This window comes from Neomonachus schauinslandi, chromosome 14, assembly GCF_002201575.2.
Source record: "Neomonachus schauinslandi chromosome 14, ASM220157v2, whole genome shotgun sequence".
Lineage (NCBI taxonomy): Eukaryota > Metazoa > Chordata > Mammalia > Carnivora > Phocidae > Neomonachus > Neomonachus schauinslandi.
In genome coordinates this window covers 27064953-27087866 of record NC_058416.1, presented here as the reverse complement: position 1 = coordinate 27087866, position 22914 = coordinate 27064953, and the positions used below count along the sequence as shown (strand labels likewise).

At 47.4% G+C, this 22914-nt stretch overlaps 1 protein-coding gene across 2 annotated transcripts in view; it reads right to left on the bottom strand.

The window, feature by feature from the left end:
* The window catches only part of LOXHD1 (lipoxygenase homology PLAT domains 1), a 148982-nt gene that overhangs the window by 66489 nt on the left and 59579 nt on the right, over positions 1-22914 (bottom strand). For both annotated transcript variants that reach the window (XM_044921168.1, XM_021686337.2), the window contains exons 13-17: positions 13596-13750; positions 11816-11976; positions 6084-6160; positions 5007-5203; positions 2373-2565 (exon numbers count right to left, since the gene is read on the bottom strand). In XM_044921168.1, the coding sequence (XP_044777103.1) occupies positions 2373-2565; positions 5007-5203; positions 6084-6160; positions 11816-11976; positions 13596-13750 (783 nt within the window). The remainder of the gene's footprint in view (positions 1-2372; positions 2566-5006; positions 5204-6083; positions 6161-11815; positions 11977-13595; positions 13751-22914) is intronic.

Below are 22914 nucleotides of genomic sequence, written 5' to 3'. Positions count from 1 at the left end.
GATCCTATAAACTTTTAGAGAGAAAAAAATCCCAAAGGGTTGGATAACAGAATGGCATCAGACTTCCCAGCTGCAACACTGAGAGCCAGAAGATGGTAAAATAATTCCTTATAAACTTTAAGGGAAAATGAGTTCTAAATCAGAATTCTGTAATGAGCCAAATTCCTGATCAATTGTGAGACATTTGCAGACATTTCTCTTCCATACACCTTTTCTCAGGAAGCTATTCAGTAGAAATGAAAAGAAGGACAAAACCAAAGAAGAGGAAGACATGAAGTCCAGGAAATAGGAGATCCAACCAGGAGAAAAAAGAAAGGAATTTCCAAAAAGATGGCCAAAAGGAAGTCTCAAAGGACAGTTTCATGGCAGCCTAAAACCTTTAGAGGTTCCTAAAGGAATGTCTTGGGACGGGGAGTGAGTAGAAGGAGGTAGAGAGGAAACAGAATTGCTGTTGAGTTTGGACTTAGGAAAAGAATTTTAGTTCTGTTGGAGGGATGGAGATAAAATGATGTTATGGGAGAACTATCTCTTTCCCTCCAAATTCATTGTTGAAGCCTAACCCCTAGTATTTCAGAATGTGACTTATTTGGAGATAAGGCCTTTAAAGAGAAGATTAAGTTAAATGGAGGCCATTAGGGTGAGGCCGTAATCCAGTATGACTGCTGTCTTTATAAGAGGAAGAGATTAGGACACACACATGCAAATGCCCAAAAGAAAGACCATATGAACATGCAGCAAGAAGACAGCTATCTGCAAGGCAAAGAGAAAGTCCTCAGAAGAAACATAACCTCCTGACACTCTGATCATGGACTTCTGTGGGAAAATAAATTTCTATTGTTTAAGCCACTAGTCGTGGTATTTTGTTATGGCAGCCCTAGCACACCCATACAGATAGGTAGGTATATAGAAATACAGATGGGTATATAGAAAACTATACAAATGAAAAATGAGGCTATTATTAACTTCAGAAAAACACAAAAAGTTGTACAATAACTGAAATGCAATCATCATACAATAGGGATCTCAGCAGTGAATAATATTTACATAGTTATAGTAATGTAAAAATTGAATACTGATTTAATTTTATTGAAGGCTGGAAGGAGGGGAAGTGTGTATGTACACACACACACACACAAATACACCTATGTTAAAAGAGCTAAGCTCTTCTCTTCCATTGTAGGAAGTCAAGAGTTAATGTCTATGAATAAAATAATAAAGAAACTGGTAAACAAATTAATAAAAATATAGAGATAAATTTCAGAGGAAAAGTGGAAGTAATTTAAAAATTGTTACCTCTGAAGAAGGGGGATGGTAAGGCGAAGGGAACTACTGCTTTTTAAAAATCTGTATCTTATTAACTAGTACCTGTATTATTGTGATAGAAATCAAGTTTTAATTTCTAAAAGGAGGAAAAGAATTGATTTTTCACACTGGCAGGTACCATTACAAAGCATGTATGTGTATGTGACACAGCCCTCAAGGAACCTACAGGATAGTTGGGGAGAGAAAATGCACACATGAAAAGACCTAAGGAGTTATGGGCAAGGACGAGGTGAGTGCATATTGGGGTTCTTTCTCAGGGAAGCTTCTGGTGGAAGTGAGCATTGGGCAATAGCGTTCAGGGTAGATGTAGAAATGCAGAGGTGAGGGAAGTGATATTCTCTGCATCAGTTTTTGGTGCCACTGTCTTCCTGACACTCTAGATAACCTCTTGTTTCTCTGACCCCTACCATAACTACGGCTCTCACATCATGTACGAAGGGTGGCCAGATCACCTTGAACTTCACCTTCATTCAGAGATGTCGCCACCCTGTCCCCAAATGTCCTCCACCCCCATGCCAGGACTGTCACCCTATCCTGCTTCATTTTCTTCATCGCTCTTACTTGGCAATGTATTATATATTTATTGTTTGCCTCCCCTGGTGGAATGTAAATTCCACAAAGGCAAGGATTTGGTCTACTTTGTGCCTAGGGCAGTGCTGGCTCAGAGAAACAGTCAATATATATACTTATTAAATAAATGTATGAATAAACAGCTTTATCTCCTCAGCCAGTCTTCCCAGGGGAAGACACATACTGTGTCTCAAACTCTTGTACACAGGGCTGAGAATGTACATTTCTTAATAGAGTCATTTACTGCCTTTATTCCAGAAAAAAATGTTTCATCCATTGAGTCCTCAGTTTCCCCATCTGTATAATGAGCCCTTTCGCCCCTCCAAGAACCGTGATACCACAGGCAATCAGAAGCCCCATTATCTCCCCCCAGCCTCCCCCTTAGAAACAAGATCCAAGTCACCCCATAGTCCCTCCTCCTTCCCCACTGCCCCATCCCATAGGGGAAACAACGCTGATGGTCACTGCTGCTTCCATACATTTCTGGATCTCCACGACCTCACTGGGATAGAGCTCCACCTCCAGGCGCCCATCGGCCTGGTTCTTGTCCAGCCAGCGGTTGGCGGGGAAGGTGTACTGCTTGCCTTGGCGGGGCACGCGGATCTGGACGCTGCCGAGGAACCAGCTGGCATGCATGCCCGTGCTGTCATGTCCGATCACCAGCCGACTGATCTGGAAGGAAACCCAGGGTGCGAGTGAGCAAAGAGCTGGTGCGTAGAAACCTCTATGCCTCCATCCCTACCCACCCTGCCCCCCCCAACACTGGTACAAATTGCTGTCCTCAACCCAGATCTTCAGTTCCGCAGAAGAGGGGCTCAGCAGGAGGAGGCTGGGTCTCAGTCTTGTCTACCATCAGCCAGCTGGGGGACTAGGGGACCACTTTTCCTGCCTGGAGCCTCCGTTCCCTCCTCTTAAGGGCAGCTCACCTCTCGGGGAAGTTGTGAGAAGCAAGCGGGGGCAGTGGGTGTGGCATGAACTTTGAAAGCTCCAGCATGTACTTGGGTAGTGGCCATACAAGAAAGCAAACGTTCAAAACATTAACCATTTGCTTCCGATTAGCCATGTTGATTTGGCTTTGTTTGGTTTTAAACAATACACTATTGCACGTATTTTCTGCATTTCTTCTTTGACATACCCGTCTAGAGGTGACAGGATAGGTGGACAACCTCTCAGGACAGCCTCTCTGTGGTTCTATGCTCAACCCCTCCTCTCACTCTTGGCCCCGAGGAACATCCTTCTCTTTCCAGTAACACTCAACAGTCCACTTGCTTTGCTATTTTACATTTTAACATCTTTACATTTAACATAGATGATTGCATAGATCATCGTGTTACCATCCTTATGAGTAGTTGGTTCTTCAATGTTCAAACCGCTTTAGTGCTTTTTTGAAATGCTGTTTGCAGGGCAATTTTAACATTAGGTGGAATTATCAAATAGCCTTTGAGATCCCCGCCAAGCCTCCCCCAGATTCTCTCTGTGATGGTTTGGAGAGGAAATGCTAGCCATGAGTCTGGGGTCAGAGGCTAGTTTTAGAGAATTATCCCTCCAAGCCCTGTTTTTGCTCTTACGAGTACAAAGTGCCTCTTTGAGCTGATAACGAAAACAACCATCATAACTGAGTGCCTGTAGCCTGGGTCCCCTGGAAATGGAGGAAGGAAACCAGCTTTGTTTACAAAGCCCAATAGCCTTTCGGGTGGGTGCCAAGGGTCACAGGAGGGCTTCACTGTGGTGCTGGGACAGTGACGGGACCAGCTGGCAGGGACAAGTGTCTTCTACCTGACCCAACGGGAAGCTCCTTAAGGACAGAACTCCTTAAGTTCTTTCAATTCCAGAACACCTGCACCTCCCTGGAGCAATAGTTCAGTCAATAGCGGCTAGCGTTGACTGCGCACTTACTGTGGGCAGGGGGGTGTTAGAACATAGTTAATGCTACCAACAATTCCATTAGCATCCCCTGTTGTTATGAATGAGTGAGGCAAACAAAGGTGAAGTCCCTGACAGGCTTGGCAGGTAAGTGGAAAAGTGGAGGGGCCTCAGGCAATCAGCTGCCAGACTGACCCTCCCAACCTCTTAGCCGCACTGCTTGCTGGGGGGTTTCAGAAATACAAGGAAGGGCCTCAAACACCATTCCCCTCCCCTTAGATGTCTCATCTATCTGCTGGCTGTTGCCAGAAATCCTCAGTAAAGGGATCAGCATTTCACTCTACGGTTATTAATTCAGCTGAAAATGTAAATATATTTTAATGAAGGAAAACCTTGATTTAAGCTCATTACCATCAAGGGATAAAAAGGACTGACATGAGATCTTTCCCCAAGAGCATTTTCATGGAGTACCTGAAATAGGGTGAGGCTCAGAGAGAGGGGAAAGGGATTGTAGGAAAGTAAGGTTGAAGACGGGGAGCTTATCAGCATCCCGGTTCCCACTAGCCACACCTTGAGAAGGGCAGGTGGTAATAGGAACCCAGCTCAGAAATTTCTAGAAAAGTTTCCAATACTATGGTCCAGGGGGTTAGATTGTGTTTTTCCAGATGAAGAGCTCAGACTGGTAGCAGCAGGGCCACCTGGGGCCTTGACAGAGGGAGATCGTCAGGTGCCATCTTCAAAAGCAGAATCTCTCCAGTGTTGCTTGGGGTGCATACTGAAACAAGTCTCCTGAGAAGACCTCAGATGCACACTCGAGTTTGGAAATGGGAAGTATTTTCAGCCCCTCTTTTCTTCCCTGCATGCCAGTGTCCCCTTCTTCAGTGTCTGGGACCCAGCTACATTGGTCTTGGCTATGTAGGTAAAGGAAATGTTGGGACTACAGACACCAAAAATAGACATGCCATCCCTCAAGGGACTGTGGAAACTTACCCCACTGTTGACATATCTTCTGCTGCTCTGGGTCATAGCTGGAAAACAACGTACCTCACCTATCCCCAAGTGGGCATTTTTTCCCTTCAAAATGGGTTCATCTGTGTGCATGTGAGTGCATGTATGTGTGTGATGTGTGTGCATGTGGGTGTGTGTGTGATGTGTAAGTGTGTGTGCATGTGAGTGGGTGTGTGCACCTACATATGGATATATGTGGGGTGAGTGAGACCGTGTTTTGTGGTCTTGGGAAGGAGACTTACAGTACCAATGTTCAGGGTCTCGAGGGTGAACTCATCCACCCGGGCACGTTCAAAATAGTCTTGCAGATTGTTGCTGGAGACCAGGAGAACTTGCTTGATGGTGTCAGATTTATCCCCGTAGAGCTTGATGTAGACCCTGGAGTCTGTGCTGGCCCCAGAGACATCACCTGTCTTCAAGCTGATGTGGTAGCGGAAGTCTAGGCAGTCCAAGGTGGGAGAGAGGGAGGGAGGGGTTAGCACAGGGCGTGTGGCAAGGGCTGGAGCAGGAGGGTGGTCTGCAGCCAGGGTGGGACACTGGGCTGGGGGTCAGCAGCTGAGCCCTTGCTCTCTCTAAGTAGCCCTGTGATGGGGCAGGGCTCCCTTCATCTCTGTCAGGTCCTCTCATTGACAACACTGGGATGCTAATCCCTGCTTGGTCTGCCCACAAGGTGTGAGCACGCCGAGAACAGGAAAGCATTCAAAGAACACTGAGTGCAAGAGACGTGAAGGACCTAAGGCAACCACCTTGCCCAGTTTCTCATCTGATGGATGAGGAAACGGAGGCAAAGGCGCATCAAGCTTGGCAGACAGTGTTTAGAGCGTTTTATACGCAGTGTTGTTGCTAAGTATTCTGATCTCGGCTTTACAAGTGAGGGATCAGAGCCTTAGAAGGATACATGTTTGGCTCAAGATGTCAACAGTTTGGGAGGAGCCAGCCAGGAGTGAAATTCTAATGTGGACCTAAAGCCCCATTATGAAACAGGGCACCATGCCAATGGTGCTCCATTTTAACACCCAGAAAGATCTGCGCCGTCTGTGCCTAAGGGAGGATAAAAACGTCTGTTTGGCTAGTGTTACTGCCTTTGTTGCTCGTATTGACATCCGATGCCACAGTGAGACTGTGTACACAGCCCAGATAGCGAAGAAGATTCCAGATCCTCCCTCAGAGCCTCTTCCTCTCCACTCTCCCCATTGCTGCCCCGGGGGGAGTGAAGTAAAGAGCTCATGCTTGTTCCAAGAGCTGGCTTCTGTGCAGCAAGGGGAGGGCACCTCTCTCACCAGGGACACACCCGCCACCCGGTCATCAGGACGACTCACTCTTCAGTGCTGCATTGCTGTCACTGGGCAGCAACTCTCGGACCAACTGACCGTCATCCTTATCCTTGTCCAGCCACCTGGTAGGCAGACAAGGGGCTGTTAGCTCTTTGAGTGGCCGACGGCCACCCATCATGCTGCGCCTGCAGAGTCACCAGGGAGGTCAGAACTCTGCGTTCAGCAAAAGAAAAGACTCTACAGGAGCTGAGAACAAAGGGTCACCACCCAGACTGGGGAGGGAGGACTGCCCTGAGGAGGTGATATGGGCTGAGGTTGGAAGGATGACAAGGAGTTGGCTGGGAGAAGAGGGAGGTGCCTTCCTGAGGGAATAGCATATGCTGGGACGGAGCAGAGCCTCCAGGAGTTGAATGAAGGCCACTGGGGATGGAAGGCAGTGAGGGAAAGAGTGGCTAGCATGCAGGGAAATGAGAAGGATCACAGGATATAGGACCCTTGGCAATCACAGTAAAGAGTTCATCTTGAAAGCCAAGAACACCGGAGTCACTGTTATCAGCAAAAATAACCACCTCTTTTTCGGAGAGCCTACTGTGTGCACGGCACTGTGCTGAGGGCTCTGGGGAAGGGGAGAAGGCAGAAAAGATACACTGTCATCAGTAATACACTGCTCAGCCCCTAGAGAACCTACGGTCTAGTTAAGAAGATGGGATAGACTAGGAGCGCCTGGGTGGCTCAGTCCATTAAGCAGCCAACTCTTGATTTCTGCTCAGGTCATGATCTCAGGGTTGGGAGATGGAACCTCACAATGAGCTCCACGCTCAGCATGGAGTCTGTTTGAGATTCTCTCTCCCTCCCCCTTTGCCCCTCCCCCCACTCATGCATGCACTCTCTCTCTTAATTAAAAGAAAAAGAAGATAGGATAGACTAGCCAAGGCACTGAAGGCCAGGACAAGGATGACTGTTGGCCCAAAGTAAGTGCAACAGGAATTTAGAGAAATGAGAACAGTTTGTGGGGAAGGGGCTTACTGAGTCCTCAAGGAGGAATGAGATTTGCCAACAAGGAGAAGCTGGGTCTGGACCCCATAGGGCTGGGTTTGATGGCCGTGACTCATCTATTCCTCAGAGTGGGCCATGGCCCCAGCTCTCTGCTGGCCATCCACCTGGGGGCAACACATCGGACTGGTTCACCCGAAAACACCATCCCCACTGAGCATGGGGATGCAGCCAGAGACATCAGACGGCCGTGCAAGCAGAGATGCCCAGGCCCCAGCACTCCCGAGGGTCTGTGATACAGGTCACGGCAGTAGAAGAGACACCCTCAACGTTCCCCAGCACCGTGGGGAAGCCAAGGTGCTCACCTCTGGACCAGTGTCTCCCCATTTGCCTCTGCGTTGGAGCTCAGCTTGGCAACCCAGCCCTTTTATACTCCTGGCAGGGAGGTGCCTCCTGGCCACAGAACCCATCAAAGGAAACCAAGGCATCGCCTTCTCTCCAGCCCCTGACATGGAGCTCAGGCCTCCTTAAACCACAGTCCCTCTGCCAACATACCCCACCCGAGGGTAGGGTCCGCATCCCTTCTCTCTTGCCCTCCCTCCCCAAGCATGTGATCTTCTATTCCCATAGGACATTGCTGCCTGCTGGCGGTTGGCTTGCACAAAATGTTAGTCGGCAGCTAAGTGATTACACTGGTCATGGGCTTTAGTGCTGTGAGTCTCAACACCAAAATCATCTGGGATTCCAAGACATGAAGATGCAATTGCAGAATTCTTGGCACTGACAAAGAAGGGGAGAGGAGAGATAGTTGAGAGCAGGGACTACTGCCTCAAGTCCCTCCAACCAACCCATTAGGAGCCTCCCCCTCTGTCCCGTGGAGGTCACCTGGCATCCACAGACAGAGACTGCAGAGAAGGGTGTGGCATGGCCGGGCTGTCACTCACAGGGACGGGAAGGGTGGAAGCCAGCGGGCCCGTGGCCATCAGGAAACCCAGGTGCCCTCCCACCACTCTCCATCACTCACCCATCCCCAGGCCTGCCCCAGCTTGTCATTTTAGCTTCCAACTGACGGGTATTAATAGATATTTCCAGATGTAGTCGTTTTCTTTCAGCTTCATACACTTGGGCCCGGGTTCAGCGTGAGATGCTGCTAAATGGGTGAGCCCCTCTGCTGGTGATTTTATTGCTCTTTCCCTGAGCTCACAAGAGATGTGCAAGTATGCACACACGTGTGCACACAACACGCAGCTGCCAAAGCTAAAACGCTTACACCCCTGACCCTGGCAGAAAACTTGATCAAGACGCCCGCGTGTCCTCCCCCCCAGCAGTTAACACACAGCTCAGGTGAAAAAGCAGCAGCGTGGGAGAGCTGGCTCTACCTCCAGGTACTTTCAAGGCCTCCCGGGTCCCGAGTCGGTAAATGCCATCCCCACACGCCTCAGCAAGGTACAGGAATTCATTTTCTTAAAAAGGCATGACTGCTTTAAGTGTCTGGGGGCAGGGAGGACTCCAGGGTGTTTGGGGGCCTTGGCTCGCCTTCTGCCCTGCAATCAGCATCACCTCTGTCATTGGCAGACTCGGCTCCTTTCAAAGTGCAACCCCGTATCACCCTCGCCATCACTGCAGGACACATGCTGGTCAGGAAGGCGCAGAAGACCAGAGAAGTTAAGAAATTTGCCCAAAGCCACACAGCAGGCAGGTGGCCAGACTCCTGGTCCCACACTCCCCCTGCACCATGCATGTAGCAATGCAGGTGGTGTAGACATACCGACTTTTTCCTCATCCCCTTTCCAGGTTCCCTGTCCTCCTACTGACCCATCTCAGGGCTCGGTCCTCACAATTCTTCATCCACACTCTCCCTGAAGGATCCTATCCATTTCCCTGACTTTAAATTCCATCGCTATGCTCTCATATCCTGGAGCTATTTCTCAAGGCCCAACTCTGCCTACTCGACTCACAAGCCCCTCAAACCTAATATGCCCAGCTAAACCTCCAGAGTCCAGCCCAGCCCCACCCTCAAGCCTTCCCCCCCCCAGGCTCCTGGCTTCAGCAAAGGGAGCACGACTTCTGCCCACCTACCAAAGGCAGAGACCTGGGTCTCCAATTGCCCTCTCTCTCATGGGCATATCCCATGAGCTCTACCTCCAGGACCTGTCTCTGGTGTAGCCCCTTCCCCCTACCTCCACTGCCACTACCTAGGGCAAGCTGCCATGTTACGGACTTAAATGTGTCCCCTACAAATGATGTATTAAAGTCTTAAGCCCCAGTACCTCAGAATGTGACCTTCTTTGGAAATAGTGTCCTTATAGAGGTAATCAAGTTAAAATGAGGTCCTTAGGGTTGGCCTTAATCCCAAATGACTGGTGTCCTCATAAAAAAGGGAAATGTGAACACGGAGACAGACATGTACAGAGGGAAGATGATGTGAAGACCCAGGGAGAAGATGACCATCTACACGCCAAGAATGCCTGTGACCACCAGAAGCCGAGAGGCACGGGGCAGATCTCATTCAGAGGGAAAATGGCCCTGCTGACGCCTTGGACTTGGACTTCTGGCCTCCAGAACTATGAGACAGTAATTCTGTTGTTTAAGACACTCCGTCTGTAGTGTGTTCTTACAGCAGCCTAGCAAACTAATACGTGCCATCACGGGCCCCGCAAAGCCTCCCACCAGGCTCCGTTTCTCCTCTGGATCCCCCATAGCCTGCCCTCCACCCAGAAGCCAGAGGGAACTTCCTCAGATGGACGTTCCTTGCCCAAAGCCACATAGTGGCTGCTTGTCCCTGCCTGACACTAGCCTCTGTCCACCGCTGACCTCACCTGGTGACCTTCTCTTTTGTCCACCTGCTTTGGTCTCAATTAAGTTCTAGAACCCTCAAGCTCTTTCCCCAGCACTTTCCTTTTTATCCCTCAGGAAGTCAGCCCAACTGCCCCCTCTGCAGACAGAACTTACCCACCTCCTCCATCTCTAACCAGCCCACCTCAGTGTGGCCGCTCCCACTGGCTCTGCGCCATTGCGTGTTTCCTTCATCCTGTACCTCAGAGTTCATAAGTATGGCTTTCTTTGCTTATTGTTTAGTTCCCCTCTAGGCTATACACTTCATGAGGTCGGGGAGCAAGTGCATAGTAAGTGCTTAATAAATCTCTTTCGAGTGGATGGGGATAAAGCTGCTCCACCTGGCATCCCAGCTGAGCAGCCTCCTGGCCCAGTGCGGGGGAAATGAATCAGTGGTGGACCTGGAGAGAGACCAGAACTCTCCCACCTCATCTCTCATCCTCACGTGCCAGGCAGCCCCCAACCAGCCTCAGCATGAGCCTCCTCCTCAGTCCTGTGCCTCATGCCACTTCTCCAACCTGGATGACCCACCCTCCCTTTTTACCACCGACCCCCCCCTCTGATCATTCCTGGCCCAGATCTAGTTCTACCTGTCTCTAGAAGCCTTTCTCAGCCTTCTCAGCCTTTACTCTGAGCCTCTTTCTGTCCATTAGTGCCACTTACTTAGAGCTACCTGAGTCATTACTTACCTTTTTGATATAATCCCTTATAATACTAACAGTGGCTAGACTTTGAAGACTGTAGAGACCTTTGTCATGGACAAAAATGTTTCATAATTATTGTCCCAGTGGCCTTCCATGGCTGGGAAACTACTCCTCCTGGGCTTGTGGGGGTGGTAAGCAATTCGGCTGTAGCAAATACGTCTGAATGAACATGCGTGCACACGAATGCATTTGTGTGCATGGTTAGAGAAAAAGGAACATACTCACTGTGGGGCTGTTGGGCAGCTTGCCCCCACCCACTCCAAGGAAGACTGTCCTTAGCAGACCCACTCTCAGGAAGCCTGGGCCAGCCCTAATGAAGGGAGCTTGGACATGCAGCACCTTGTTGATGGGTGCAGGCTGAGTCCTTTGCAGAGCCCCAACCTAAGCAGACTGCGTGCACTTCCCAGACGTTGCCACAGGTGAATGTGAATGGCCAGCTTGATGGGGCAAAAAAAAAATTGATATTGCTCCTTGTTCTAAAAATCTGTCAGTAACTTCTAGAAGTCAATGGTACCCCAAACTGGTTATGAAAGAAACCCAAATGTTTAAGGAGAAAGAGAAACAAAACTTTACCTCACTAGCAAGCTGGGGAAAGGGAATGAAAACAAAGTAAGGTATCTTGAGAAGACATTCACAGGGACAGATGTGGTTGAAGGCCCATTCAAATTGGAAAAAAAAAAAACAACAACACCTTTGACTCAAGTTGAATTCAGTGGGTACCTAACAATATGAGGGAACTCCGTTAAATTCTGAAATTGTCATACTGTATCTTTTTTTTTTTTAAGATTTTATTTATTTATTTGAGAGAGAGAGAATGAGAGACAGAGAGCATGGGAGGGAAGAGGGTCAGAGGGAGAAGCAGACCCCCTGCTGAGCAGGGAGCCCGATGTGGGACTTGATCCCAGGACTCCAGGATCATGACCTGAGCTGAAGGCAGTTGCTTAACCAACTGAGCCACCCAGGCGCCCTGTCATACTGTATCTTTAAAAAGTAACGACATTCTGGTACTTAAATAGACACCCCAGTGGTGCCCTGGGACACCAGACACCAGTGGCTCATCACCTACAGGTGCGGTGGGGACATGAGTCTAAGCACCAGCAGCAGGGGCCACCTCTTCCTGCCCTGGCTCCATCCTTAACCTACGACTGTGCTCCCTGGTCCGTGGTAGCAGGCAGGGCTGAGTCTCCCCAAAGCCAGGGCCCGGGACCAAAGCTGGAGAACACAGAGAGCAGCAGGACCACGCACCTGAGACACGGGAATTCCACGTTGTCGCTCTCGGGCTGTCCCTCTTCTCTCACCAGCACCCGCTCCAGGAACCAGCCGCTTCCCCCGCCTTTGCCGTCATGCCTGATCCTCACCCGCCTCACCTTCCGCATGGTGACCGACTCAATGGTGAACTCATCGGCCTTCAGAAAGGAAGACCACAAGGCCAGTTGGACGGTGGCTCCCTTGGGGACCCCAACACCAAGGGGAGACACAGGCCCAGAAATCAGAAAAGCCGGGGCTGATGGGTTGGGCTACTGATCTTTCACAGGTGGGTTGGGGGATACCTAGAAAGAACAGGTCTAACACCTCCTCCAACTACTCCCACTGCGAAGTCATTCCATGTCAAGTTCCCAACAAGGGAGGGCTTTATTTTCTGGTTAAACAATGGCCATTCCCTATGATCTCCTTCTAAAAGGCAGATCTCCCAGGCGGAGGAACATGCTAAGCTGCTACCAGTCACTAATCATATATCATGAATTAATTCCTTGGCTAAACAACTCAGGCTCCTGCTACCGAAGGATACCAGCCCCCTTTCGAGGCATGGCTAGGACTGACTTGGGGGGGGGGGGGGACCAGTGGTCTCGCTAATTGCACAGTTTTGCCTGCCAATGGGGCAGCAGAAGTGCAGTAGGGGCTGGAGAGTTGCTAAGCCTACGTGAGCACAGCTGGGAGCCTCCAGGAACAGGAGCATAAAGGTGGGATTGATGGACAAAGGAGTCAGAAGAGGTAGAAGAGTAGGAAAGGGCGAGTGTGGGTGGGAGGGAGAGAGGAAACCTATAAATCTATGTGAAGTTGCCCCCTCCGTCCCTCCCCAAATGAACCTCGGTCCACCCACAGCACTCAGATTATTTTTACCACCATAGCCTTCTGGTGTCTGTGACCCCAAGAACTGGGCTGGCCCCAGAGAGACCTCCCCTCGATTTCCAAGGCTTGCCTTGCCCTCGCCGAGGATGGGGCAGCAGAGGGAGAGAGCCGAGGCTTGTGGTAGGTCAGGCTGCAAATCCGCTTCACCTGGTAAGCACCTTGGGCCTCATTTGATTGCAACAACAACTCTACTGAGCACCTACTCTGTAATGTAGGCCAGGCAGTACATCTGCATCCTTAATCCTCATATCAGCTGGCCACAGGCGGGCATCTCTTCCCCATTTTAGATGTGGGGAAACTGAGGCTGGGAGGATGGAGCGACTGGCCCCACACTGGGTTTGCCCCCAGATCTGCCTGACACTTTCCCCATTGCCCCACATGGCCTCCCCAGGAAACCCATTCGACAGGTGGGGAAACGAAGGGGAGCACCCAGCACATCTGTGATGAGGCTAGGGGCAGAACCCAGCTCTTCCAGTCCCACATTTAGTGTCTTTCTTGGTTTCTCCTTCAAAAAGGAAATGGACAAAATGCCCCCAGTGTCATGTCTAGTGGAGAAGGCCAAGTTCCCAGCTTTCTACTAGCCTGGGTCCTCCAGTCCACAAGCAAGGTGCCTGGCCACCCCTGAAGGAAGAAAGGTGCCGCTCCTACCCCAGATGTCTTCCTGTTCTGCCCCCTTCTCAAAGCTTATGGGTGGGGAGGGGACCATGACCCAGCAGGTCCCAGCTGGATCGTCCCAGGAGCCTAGAGGGTGTCATGCATGTTAGTTCGCCATTCCCCTGAGTGCCCCTCTCTGATGGCCGGGGCACCCATATCAGCTTCAGCAGAGCAGGGAGGACAGGGGAAGGGGACTGGGCCAGGGTGGGGGCGGGTAGGGACGGGGCATGGCTGTACTCACACTGCCCTTCTCAAACAGGTCGGTGTTATTCCTGCAATTGTACAGCAGCCGCTCGCCTGTGTCCCCCACGTCGCCATAAAGGCAGAGGTAGACATTGGCATCGGTTCCTGCGCCTTCGAGTTCTCCGGTGCACACGGTCACCCGGTACCGGGCCACTGGCAGGGAGAGAAAGGGACACAGGCTCCTAGCACTGGCCCTGCCCCTCCTGCCTCTAAGCGCCCCGCCCCACCCCCAGGTCTCGCCTGGGCTGCCCTTGCGGCTTCCCTGGCTATGCAAACCCCATCCCACCCAGTCAAAGGTCAGCTCACCTGCAGGTCCGTCTTCCCAGACAAACCAGAGGTTCCCAGGCCTAGCCAAGCATCAGAATCCCCTGGGAAATTCTTGTAAGAATGCAGATTCCTGTGTCCCACCGAGACTTCTCTAATTTTAGTTTCCAGAGGTAGGATCCCTAAAACTGCTTTGTTTATATGCTCCCCCAGGAGACTCCGAGGGGGTTGGCAGTGTTTGGGGACCACAGGTCTGCCTCAAACATTTTGACCCTTGATTCCATCCAGCCCAGCAGACTCTTTTGCCTCGGGTTGTTCTCTAATTCATATGTCCTATGTTCTCAAGTAAGATAGCTTTTCTTTGGTGAACCAGAACTGAGCCCCCCTTTGCTTCAGAATGGAAAGGCACAAAATGCCCCTCCCACTGTGGGAGGGGCAGCAGCTTCTTTCCCTATTGAAAATGTACCTTGGAGGAGGCAGATGTGCATCCCTGCACATCAGAGCCTCCCTTCTCACTTCAAATAAGCTAGAAAGTGAAATTCATTCATTCATTCATTCACTCACTCACTCATTCATTTGCCCTATATCTATTGACTGAAGCCCAGTAGGTGCTAGGCACCATTATAGGACCGGGATTCAGCAGTGAGCAAGACAGACAGACTCGTGCCTCCATGGAGCTTCCATCAGAGGTGAGAGCGGATGGGTGGAGAGGAAAGATGGACAGTAAAATCATAACAAATTATGAACAGGAAAATTTCTGAGTTATGTCTGCGACAAAGATTACATAGGAGAGGGGTGCCCCAGAATGGGATGGAAGTGGGGGCGGGGAGTATGGTGAGGGAGTAAAAAAGGATTTAGAGATGCAGAAAAGCTTGCAGCAAGAAGCTGACGTCTGATAAAATGCCAATGATAAGGAGCCAGCCACAGGAAACTCTGAGAGAAGAGGGTGCGAGTAAGTGCGAAGCCCCAGTGTAGGGATGAGCAGCGAATATTCCAGGAGCAGAGAGAAGGCCAGTATGGCTTGGGTGAAGGAGGATTAGATGAAGGCCAGCATGGTAGGGGGGGGCGGTGTGTGTGTGACAGGCCAAGGTAAGAAGTGTGACTTCCTTTGGTTGGTTGTTTTTTTTAATACAATGGGAAGCCATCAGAGGGCTTTAAGCAAGAAGTAACCTGATCTGATTTATGTTTTAAAGAGCACTCTGGCTGCCATGTGGAGAACTGACTGTAGGGGAAGAAGGAGTGAATCAGAGAGACCAGTTAGGAGAATAATTACAGTTGCCTAGAAAAGACAGGAGGGTGCCTAGGACTGGGGGTGCAGTGGAGATGGAGAGAAGCCAGTAGATTAGAGATATGTTTTTGAGGTAGAACCAACAGTACGTGGTAATGGATTGGATAAGTAATTGAGGGAAAGAGGAATCATGGATGACTCCTAGGTTTTGGCTTGGGTAACCAGGTAGATAGTATTTCCAGTGAGAAGTAGGGATGCCTGAGGGAAGGATGGGTTTGGAGATAGAAATCAATGGTTCTGTTTGTTCATTATAAATGCGTGCTATTAGATGTTCATAAAGAGAGGCCAAGATGGCAGTTGAATACGTGTCTGGAGAGTCAGGACTACTGACATGACTTTGGTCATCAATGGCACATGGATTCTGTTGAAAGCTTTGGGACCAGATGAGGTCCTCCATAGAGAGGATTATAGAGGGACACAAACATTAGAGATCAAGCCCAGGAGAAGGTAGCAACTCAGATGAGAAGCAGCCAGTGAAGCAAGGGGAAAAAGTACTGCTGGACATGTCTCTGAAACCAAGAGAAGGGAGGAATGATCGTCTGTAGCAAATGCCACAGAGGACAGAGAGTGACTCTTGGTTTAGCTACATGGAAAGCACTGGTATCAAGGACAAGAGTAGCCTTAGTGAAATTACGGGGAGGGAAAGAAGCCCTATAGCAAGAGTCTGAGTACAGAATAGGAGATGAGAAAGTAGATATAGTACTTGGATGCCTGGATGTAATTCCTTCAATTAGTCTGTTGTGAAAAGGAATACAAAAGAGAAATAATAGCTGGAGTGGGGTGTAAGTTTAGAGAAGTTTTATTTTAAAATGTTTAAGATGTGAGATACTAGATTATTATACTAAATGGGAATGATCCTGTAGAGAAAAAGAAAATGATAATGCAGGAGAGAAGAACTAGTGAAGTTCTTTGGAGAGGAAAAAGAAGAATGACCAGAGCATAAATAGAGGACTAGCTTTTCTAGGATTCAAGAAACTACAACTACAGAGACTGGAGGGAGGGCAGAGGTGTGGCCACAAAGGCAGTGACAGGTTGTAGGACAGCCTTGAGTACAAATTGAGTCATGAGTTTAAAATGAGACCAGTCTACAAGGCTGCATGTTTTCCTACAGCAAGTCCACAATAACTAAATAGGTCATTTGTTGGCTTTACCTAGGATCGGGTTTATCCAAGCAAGCATGACAGAGAGATATAAGGACAGAAAAGGTAAGGGCATGTTTAGAGGTAGATTATAATGGTGGCCCATGCAATCTGAGCCAGGTATAGAGAAACCTGAGTATAAGAGGAAAGTGATAATAAAATCAGTGGATTATAGGTCTTGATGAAGTTGAAAAATGTTAGGGTGGGAAAGGCAAAACTATGGAGCCAGTAAAAAGATCAATGGTTGCCAGGGTTTGGGCAGGGGGGGGAAGGGAGAGATAAATAAGCCGAGCACAGAGGATTTTTTAGGGCAGTGAAATTACTCTTATAATACCATAATGATGGATACATGTCATTATAAATTTGTCCAAACCCACAGAATGTACAATACCAAGAGTGTTCCACAAGTAAACCACGAACTCAGGGTGCTAAGGATGTATCAGTGTAGGTTCATTAATTATAACAAATATATCACTCTGGTAGGGGATGATGATAATGGAGAGGGTATGCATGTGTGGGAGAAGGGAGTATATGATAAATCTCTATACCTTCCTCCCAGTTTTGCTGTGAACCCAAAACTGCTCTAAAAAATAAAGTCTATTTTTAAAAATTAAGGAGATATTAAGATATTCTCAGATAAACAAAAACTGAAAAAATTCATTACTAATAGACCTGCCCTACAAGAAAAAGTTTGTTTATTTATTTATGTGAGTGAGAACTCGAGTGGGGGGAGGGGCTGAGGGAGAAGGAGGCCCTCTGCAGGGCTTGATCCTAAGACCCCGAGATCATGACCTAAGCTGAAGGCAGATGCTTAACCAACTGAGCCACCCAGGAACTCCACCCTACAAGAAAATTTAAAGGGAATCCTTCACATTAGACATTAGACAGCAACTTGAATTCACCCAAAGGTTTAAGAGCACCAGGAAAAGTAATAACATAGTAAATATATAGACAGTATAGTGTAATTTTTGTTTGTAATTATTTTCTTCTCATATTTTATATAAAAGACAACTGCATAAAGCAATAAATATAAAACTTCATTGGTGGCTTTATAATGTATACAGATGTAATTTGTATGACAGCATAGCACAAAGGAGGGGGAAGAGAATAAACCTATATTGGAACAAAGTTTTTGTATATTATTGAAATTAAGTTGATATTAATCTGAACTAGAATGTTATAAGTTAAGATATTAATTGTAATTCTCTGGTCAACCATTAAAAACTAACAAAAAATACATATTAAAAGAAACAAGAAAAATGGTATTCTAGAAAATATTTAACACAAAGGAAAGTGGTAATATAAAAATAGAGGGACAGAAAAAAAGATATGAGACATAAAAAACAAATAGCAAAATGGCAGGCATAAATCCTGCTGTATCAGTAATTACATTAACTATAAATGAGCTAAATATTTCAATCAAAAAGCAGAGTGTGTGGTCATCCTGCAGAGACAGGGTGGTCCTTTCACCCCATATTTGCTCAGATATCAAGGCTGATGATGCCATACATGTACCAAGAGTGAATATAAGATGTATCATTCACATAATGAGGAGTTCTTGGGAGAGTATGATAGGTTTCCAAGAAGGTACAAATATGGCTTGAGGAAGCAGGGAGGAGTGACTAGCTTGGGATTTTATGGTGATTAGGAGATAAGAGTTCCCTTGTGGGGGGTCAGGACTTGCATGGCTTGAACTTTCCACCAGTGCTAAGAGAGGAAGCATCCAGTCTTATCAAATTGCCCAGATGTCAGGCAGAAAGTGGGAGGGGTAGTGTAGCTTGAAAGCTGTTAGCAGTCAAACACCAAAAAAAAGTCACACTATTACACAGAGATTGGCAAAATTGATAATGAATCTAACTATCTGCCATATACAGAGATACACTGTAGATTCAAAGACATAAATAGGTTGAAAGTAAAAGAATGGCCACCAGAACTGGCTATAACTGAATAGACTTATAACAAGTGTAAAGATTAAATCAGTCATAATAATAAAACTACTCACAAAGGAAAGCTCAGTCCTCAATGTCTTCACCACTGAATTCTATCAAGCATTCAAAGAAGAATTAATACCAATTCTTCTCAAATTCTTCCAAAGCATAGGGGGGAATATTTCCAACTCATTTTATGAGGTCAGGATTACTCTGATACCAAACCAGACACAGATATCACAAGAAAAGAAAATTACATACCTATCTCTTTTATGAATATGGATGCAAAAATCCCCAACAAAATACTAGTAAATCAAATCCAGCAACATAAAGAATTCTACACCTTGACAAAGTAGAATTTATCCCAAGGATATAAGTTTTGAAAATCAATTAATGTAATGTATCATATCAATAGAATAAAAATAAATATGATTATTTCAATAGGTTCAGAAAACACATATGACAAAATCTAACACTCTTTCATGATAAGAAAACCATCAACAAACTAGGAATAAAAGGGAACTTCATCAACCCATAAAGTCATCTATGAAATACCCACAGCCAGCACATAATTAATGGTGACAGACTGGATGCTTTCCTTAAGATCAGAAACAAGACAAGGGTATCTGCTCTCACCATTTGTTTTCAACATGGTACTGGAGGTTTTAGCCAAGGCAGTTAGGCATCCAGATTGGAAAGGAAGAAGTAAAACTATCTCTGTGCATGGATGACATGATCCTATACACAGAAAATCATTAGGATTCCATTCAAAACTATTTGAACTAATAAATGAGTTCAGCAAAGTTGTAGAGTATAAGATCAATATACCTGAATCATTGTATTTCTATTCTTTTGCAATAAACATTCTGAAAATGAAATTAATAAAACTTCTCCATTCAAAAGAGCATAAAAAGAATAAAATATGAATAAATTTAACAAAACGAGTGAGAAACTTATGCTCTGAAAACTACAAAATATTGTTGAAAAAAATTAAAGATTACTTAAATAACTGGAAAAGCATCCCACGTTTACTGATTGGAAGACTTACCACTGCTAAAAGGCAAATGCTAAGTGTCTTCTGCCTTTAGCCTTCAGTCTCTGCATAAATGAAGTTGATGCTTTTGTGTTTAGCTCCCACTGATAGAACTGGTGGCAGTAAGAGGGATGAACAGCATTAACTGGTGTGAGAACAGAAATGGGGAAGCATAGAAGGGAAGGAGGAACACCAGCTTCGCTTATTCTTAATCCTGACAAAGGACAGTTCTGCTCTTTCAGCTGTAACTATCAGGCAATTCCCAGAAGCAAACTGATGAGGGAATGTAGCAATCCCTTTGCCTGGAAATTCCAGTCCTGTTTGCTCAGGAGCATTAAGGTTCATTTGGCTGGAAGTTCTCAGGACTCCTGATCTTCTCCAGGGGCTCCTCCCAGCCCACCAACCATTGAGGCCCCAAGCTCCTTCCTGGCAGCAAGTGTACAGACAATTCAAAATAATTGTATTGTTAGCCATCAGCAGTGAAAGACTTCAAACAGATGGGTAAGTACCAGAGCCTCTTGTACTTTAATTTAAAAATTACAGCTCAGCCTGATTAACAAGAAGCTCCCCTTTCCAGCAATTGAGTCCAGTGGTCTTTGCCCATTCGTCAGTGGTGTGTAATCACTTCTGCTGCACACGCAGGGGAGAATGCAGATCACAGTGCTTCTACCATCCCACAAAACTCCTGAGGAAGGGCAGGGTAGACATGTATTGCAAGCGGTGTGTATCTAGTCTGTGTCCCCGGTCCGTGTTAGTCAGTGAGGTCACTCCTCAAAGCCTCTTGATGTCAGACACGGCATTAATTGCTTCTTTGACTGGCCCTTGTTTTTTAAGTAAACCCAGAGCAACATAATTCAAAGTTAGAGAACTGGTTTTTTTTAAATTTATTTTTATCTATTTATTTGAGAAAGAGAGAAAGGGTGCATGCATGTGCGGGGGGCGGGGGTAGAAGAGCAGAGGGGGAGGGAGAGAGATAAGCACACTCTGTGCTGAGCACAGAGTCTGACATGGGGCTCGATTCCAGGACCCCAAGATCATGACTTGAGCAGAAACAAAGAGTCAGATGCTTCACCAACTGAGCCACCCAGGTGCCCCAAGAATGGTTTTAAATTGGTTTTTATTTTATGTGAGTCCAAGACTTTCCACTTAAGTGACTGCCAGATAGCTCTGCACATTATTCACTATACCCTGGTACCAACTGGGGAAGTGGGACTTGCCATCAGCTCTATTTACTGTTACAAAGAAGCATCCAGACTACAAAAGGAGATCCAAGTTCCTGTAGAGGTGAATGAGGACATGGGGGGGGGGGGGGGGGGTTCCAAGCACAACAGAAATTTATGTGGGCCAGATAAAGCATCTGGGAGATAGAATCCAAGTTGACATGGGCTTGAAAGTACTGCCAAGGACCCCCCAGAAGACATCAAACTGCTGTTAGAGCCACGACAGACAGCCCTTCGATCCAATCCTGTTCACTAGAGACTTTTTTCCCCCCATTAAAATGGTTCTTTAATAGTATTACAGAAGACAAAAACCAACAGCTATGACAGGCCCACATCTTGTACACTGTAAAATGTTACACGCACGTTTACACATGTAACCTATAGACATGCTCTTCCTCCCTACCCCTTCTACAACCATCTCTCCTTGTCTGTCAAATCCCTACTCAGACAAGACCTAGCTCAAATGGCACTTCATCTGCAGGTTCTCCCAATGTCCTGGGCAGAAAGTTCATCTTGCCACTGCGTCTCCACGGCATTCTTTCACCTGCCAGAGCCAACTTCAAAATGGCTCTTGAATTTATCCTCTCTCTAGTCTAGCCAATTCTTGCCCACTTCCAGTATCTCTTCTTCTCCCCGCTTGATGACTTCTTATAGGTTTGCCCCTAAATCCATCCTCCATACATCCACGAGATAGGCCAGGAGAAATGTTGGGAAGAAGGAGCTAGAAGGAGTTCCAGGATGGGGTGGAGTGTCACCAAGGTCATGAGAGGGTTGGGAGGTAGGAGCCTGAGCCAGAGGTGGGGCATGTTGCTCAGAGGAGTTTCATGGGATGATCCCGAGGGAGGTACTGGGGTGGGGAGTAAGTGGGTGGGAGGCAGCGATCATCAAAGTGGATGAGGACCAGGATATGGGTGAGGGGATTTTCCACGTGAACATTGAAAGGAGCAGGACAGAGGCTCCTAAGTTTTGATGTGCAAAAAATTACTTGGTATGCTTGATAAAAATGCAGATTTTCAGGTATAGCCCTCAAAGAATCTAATCAACATCTCTGGGGTGAGGCCAAATTGTGTTCCCCCCACCCCCCCATTCAGTTTAAGTCCTAACGCAGGTGCCTGGGTGGCTCAGTCGGTCAAGCAGCTGCCTTCTGCTCAGGTCATGATCCCAGGGTCCTGGGATCGAGCCCCGCGTCGGGCTCCCTGCTCAGCGGGGAGCCTGCTTCTCCCTCTCCCTCTGCCTGCTGCTCTGCCTACTTGTGCTCTCAATCTCCCTGTCAAATAAATAAATAAAATCTTAAAAAAAAAAGTCCTAACCCACAGTATCTCAGAATGTGACAATATGGAGGTAGGGCTTTTAAAGAGGTGATTAAGCTAAAATGAGATCCTATGGGTGAGCCCTAATCCAATATGACATAAGAAAGGATGAGGACACAGACAAGAGCACACACAGAGGGAAGACCATGTGAGGATACAGCAAGAAGGCGGCCATCTACAAGCCAAGGACAGAGCCTTAAAAGAACCCAACCCTGCTGACCCGTCTTGGGCTTCTAGCCTCTAGAATTGTGAGAAAACTAATTTCTGCTGTTTAAGCCCCTGGTCTGTGGTATTTTGTTATGGGAGCCCAAGCAGACTAATATACTGCCCTAGAACAATGGCAGGAGTTGGGGGTCTGGAGAATGACCGAGAGACATGTTACACCACCTTCAGTGAAAGAAAAAAGTAACCAGAGGACACCAGAAGACGGGATTGATCTGGGGCAGAGGCGACACCGTGAGATGGTGTGAGCCCCACGTCTGAGAGTGCAGAGGAAATCGGGCAAACCCCCTCCCCCGGCCCCACAGCCTGTGAGGAGGGAAAACAGGTTTGGAGGGACGAGGTAGCCAGGCTTCAGTCAGGTAAAGGGGACGTGGAGGTAAAGAACATCTTGGGTATTCTAAGTAAAAACAGTAGATTTCTTTCTGGAAAAACCTCACTAAAATGACAATATATAACAGATATTTTCAGGACTTAACCAAACAAAAAAAAGGACAAGTAGAGATAACAGCAACAAGATTTGGGGAGCTTAACAGCCCCTGGAAAAGTGATTAATACCTTAGTGCAGTGGTTCCTTACCAGCAACATCACCTAGAAATCTGTGAGACAAATTCCTGGGTCTCACCCCGGACTTCCCGAGTCAGAAGCCCCGTGGGTGGGGCTGCACACTCTGTGGCAACAAGTTCTCTGGGTGGTAACACACATGGAAGTTTGAGGATCCCTGACTCACCAGAACAGATCAGAACTATCCCCTGTGAAATCTGAGTGGCAACCAACAAAAAGGGCCAGGAATGAAAGCACCAGGTAACTTCAGAAACAGGAAGTGAGGAGCTAAAGTCATGAGAACTGGTTAGAAAGATCGAGGAAGCCCTTAGGTCCCAAGACCCCCTCCCCACTGGTTCACAGGTGCAAGCTC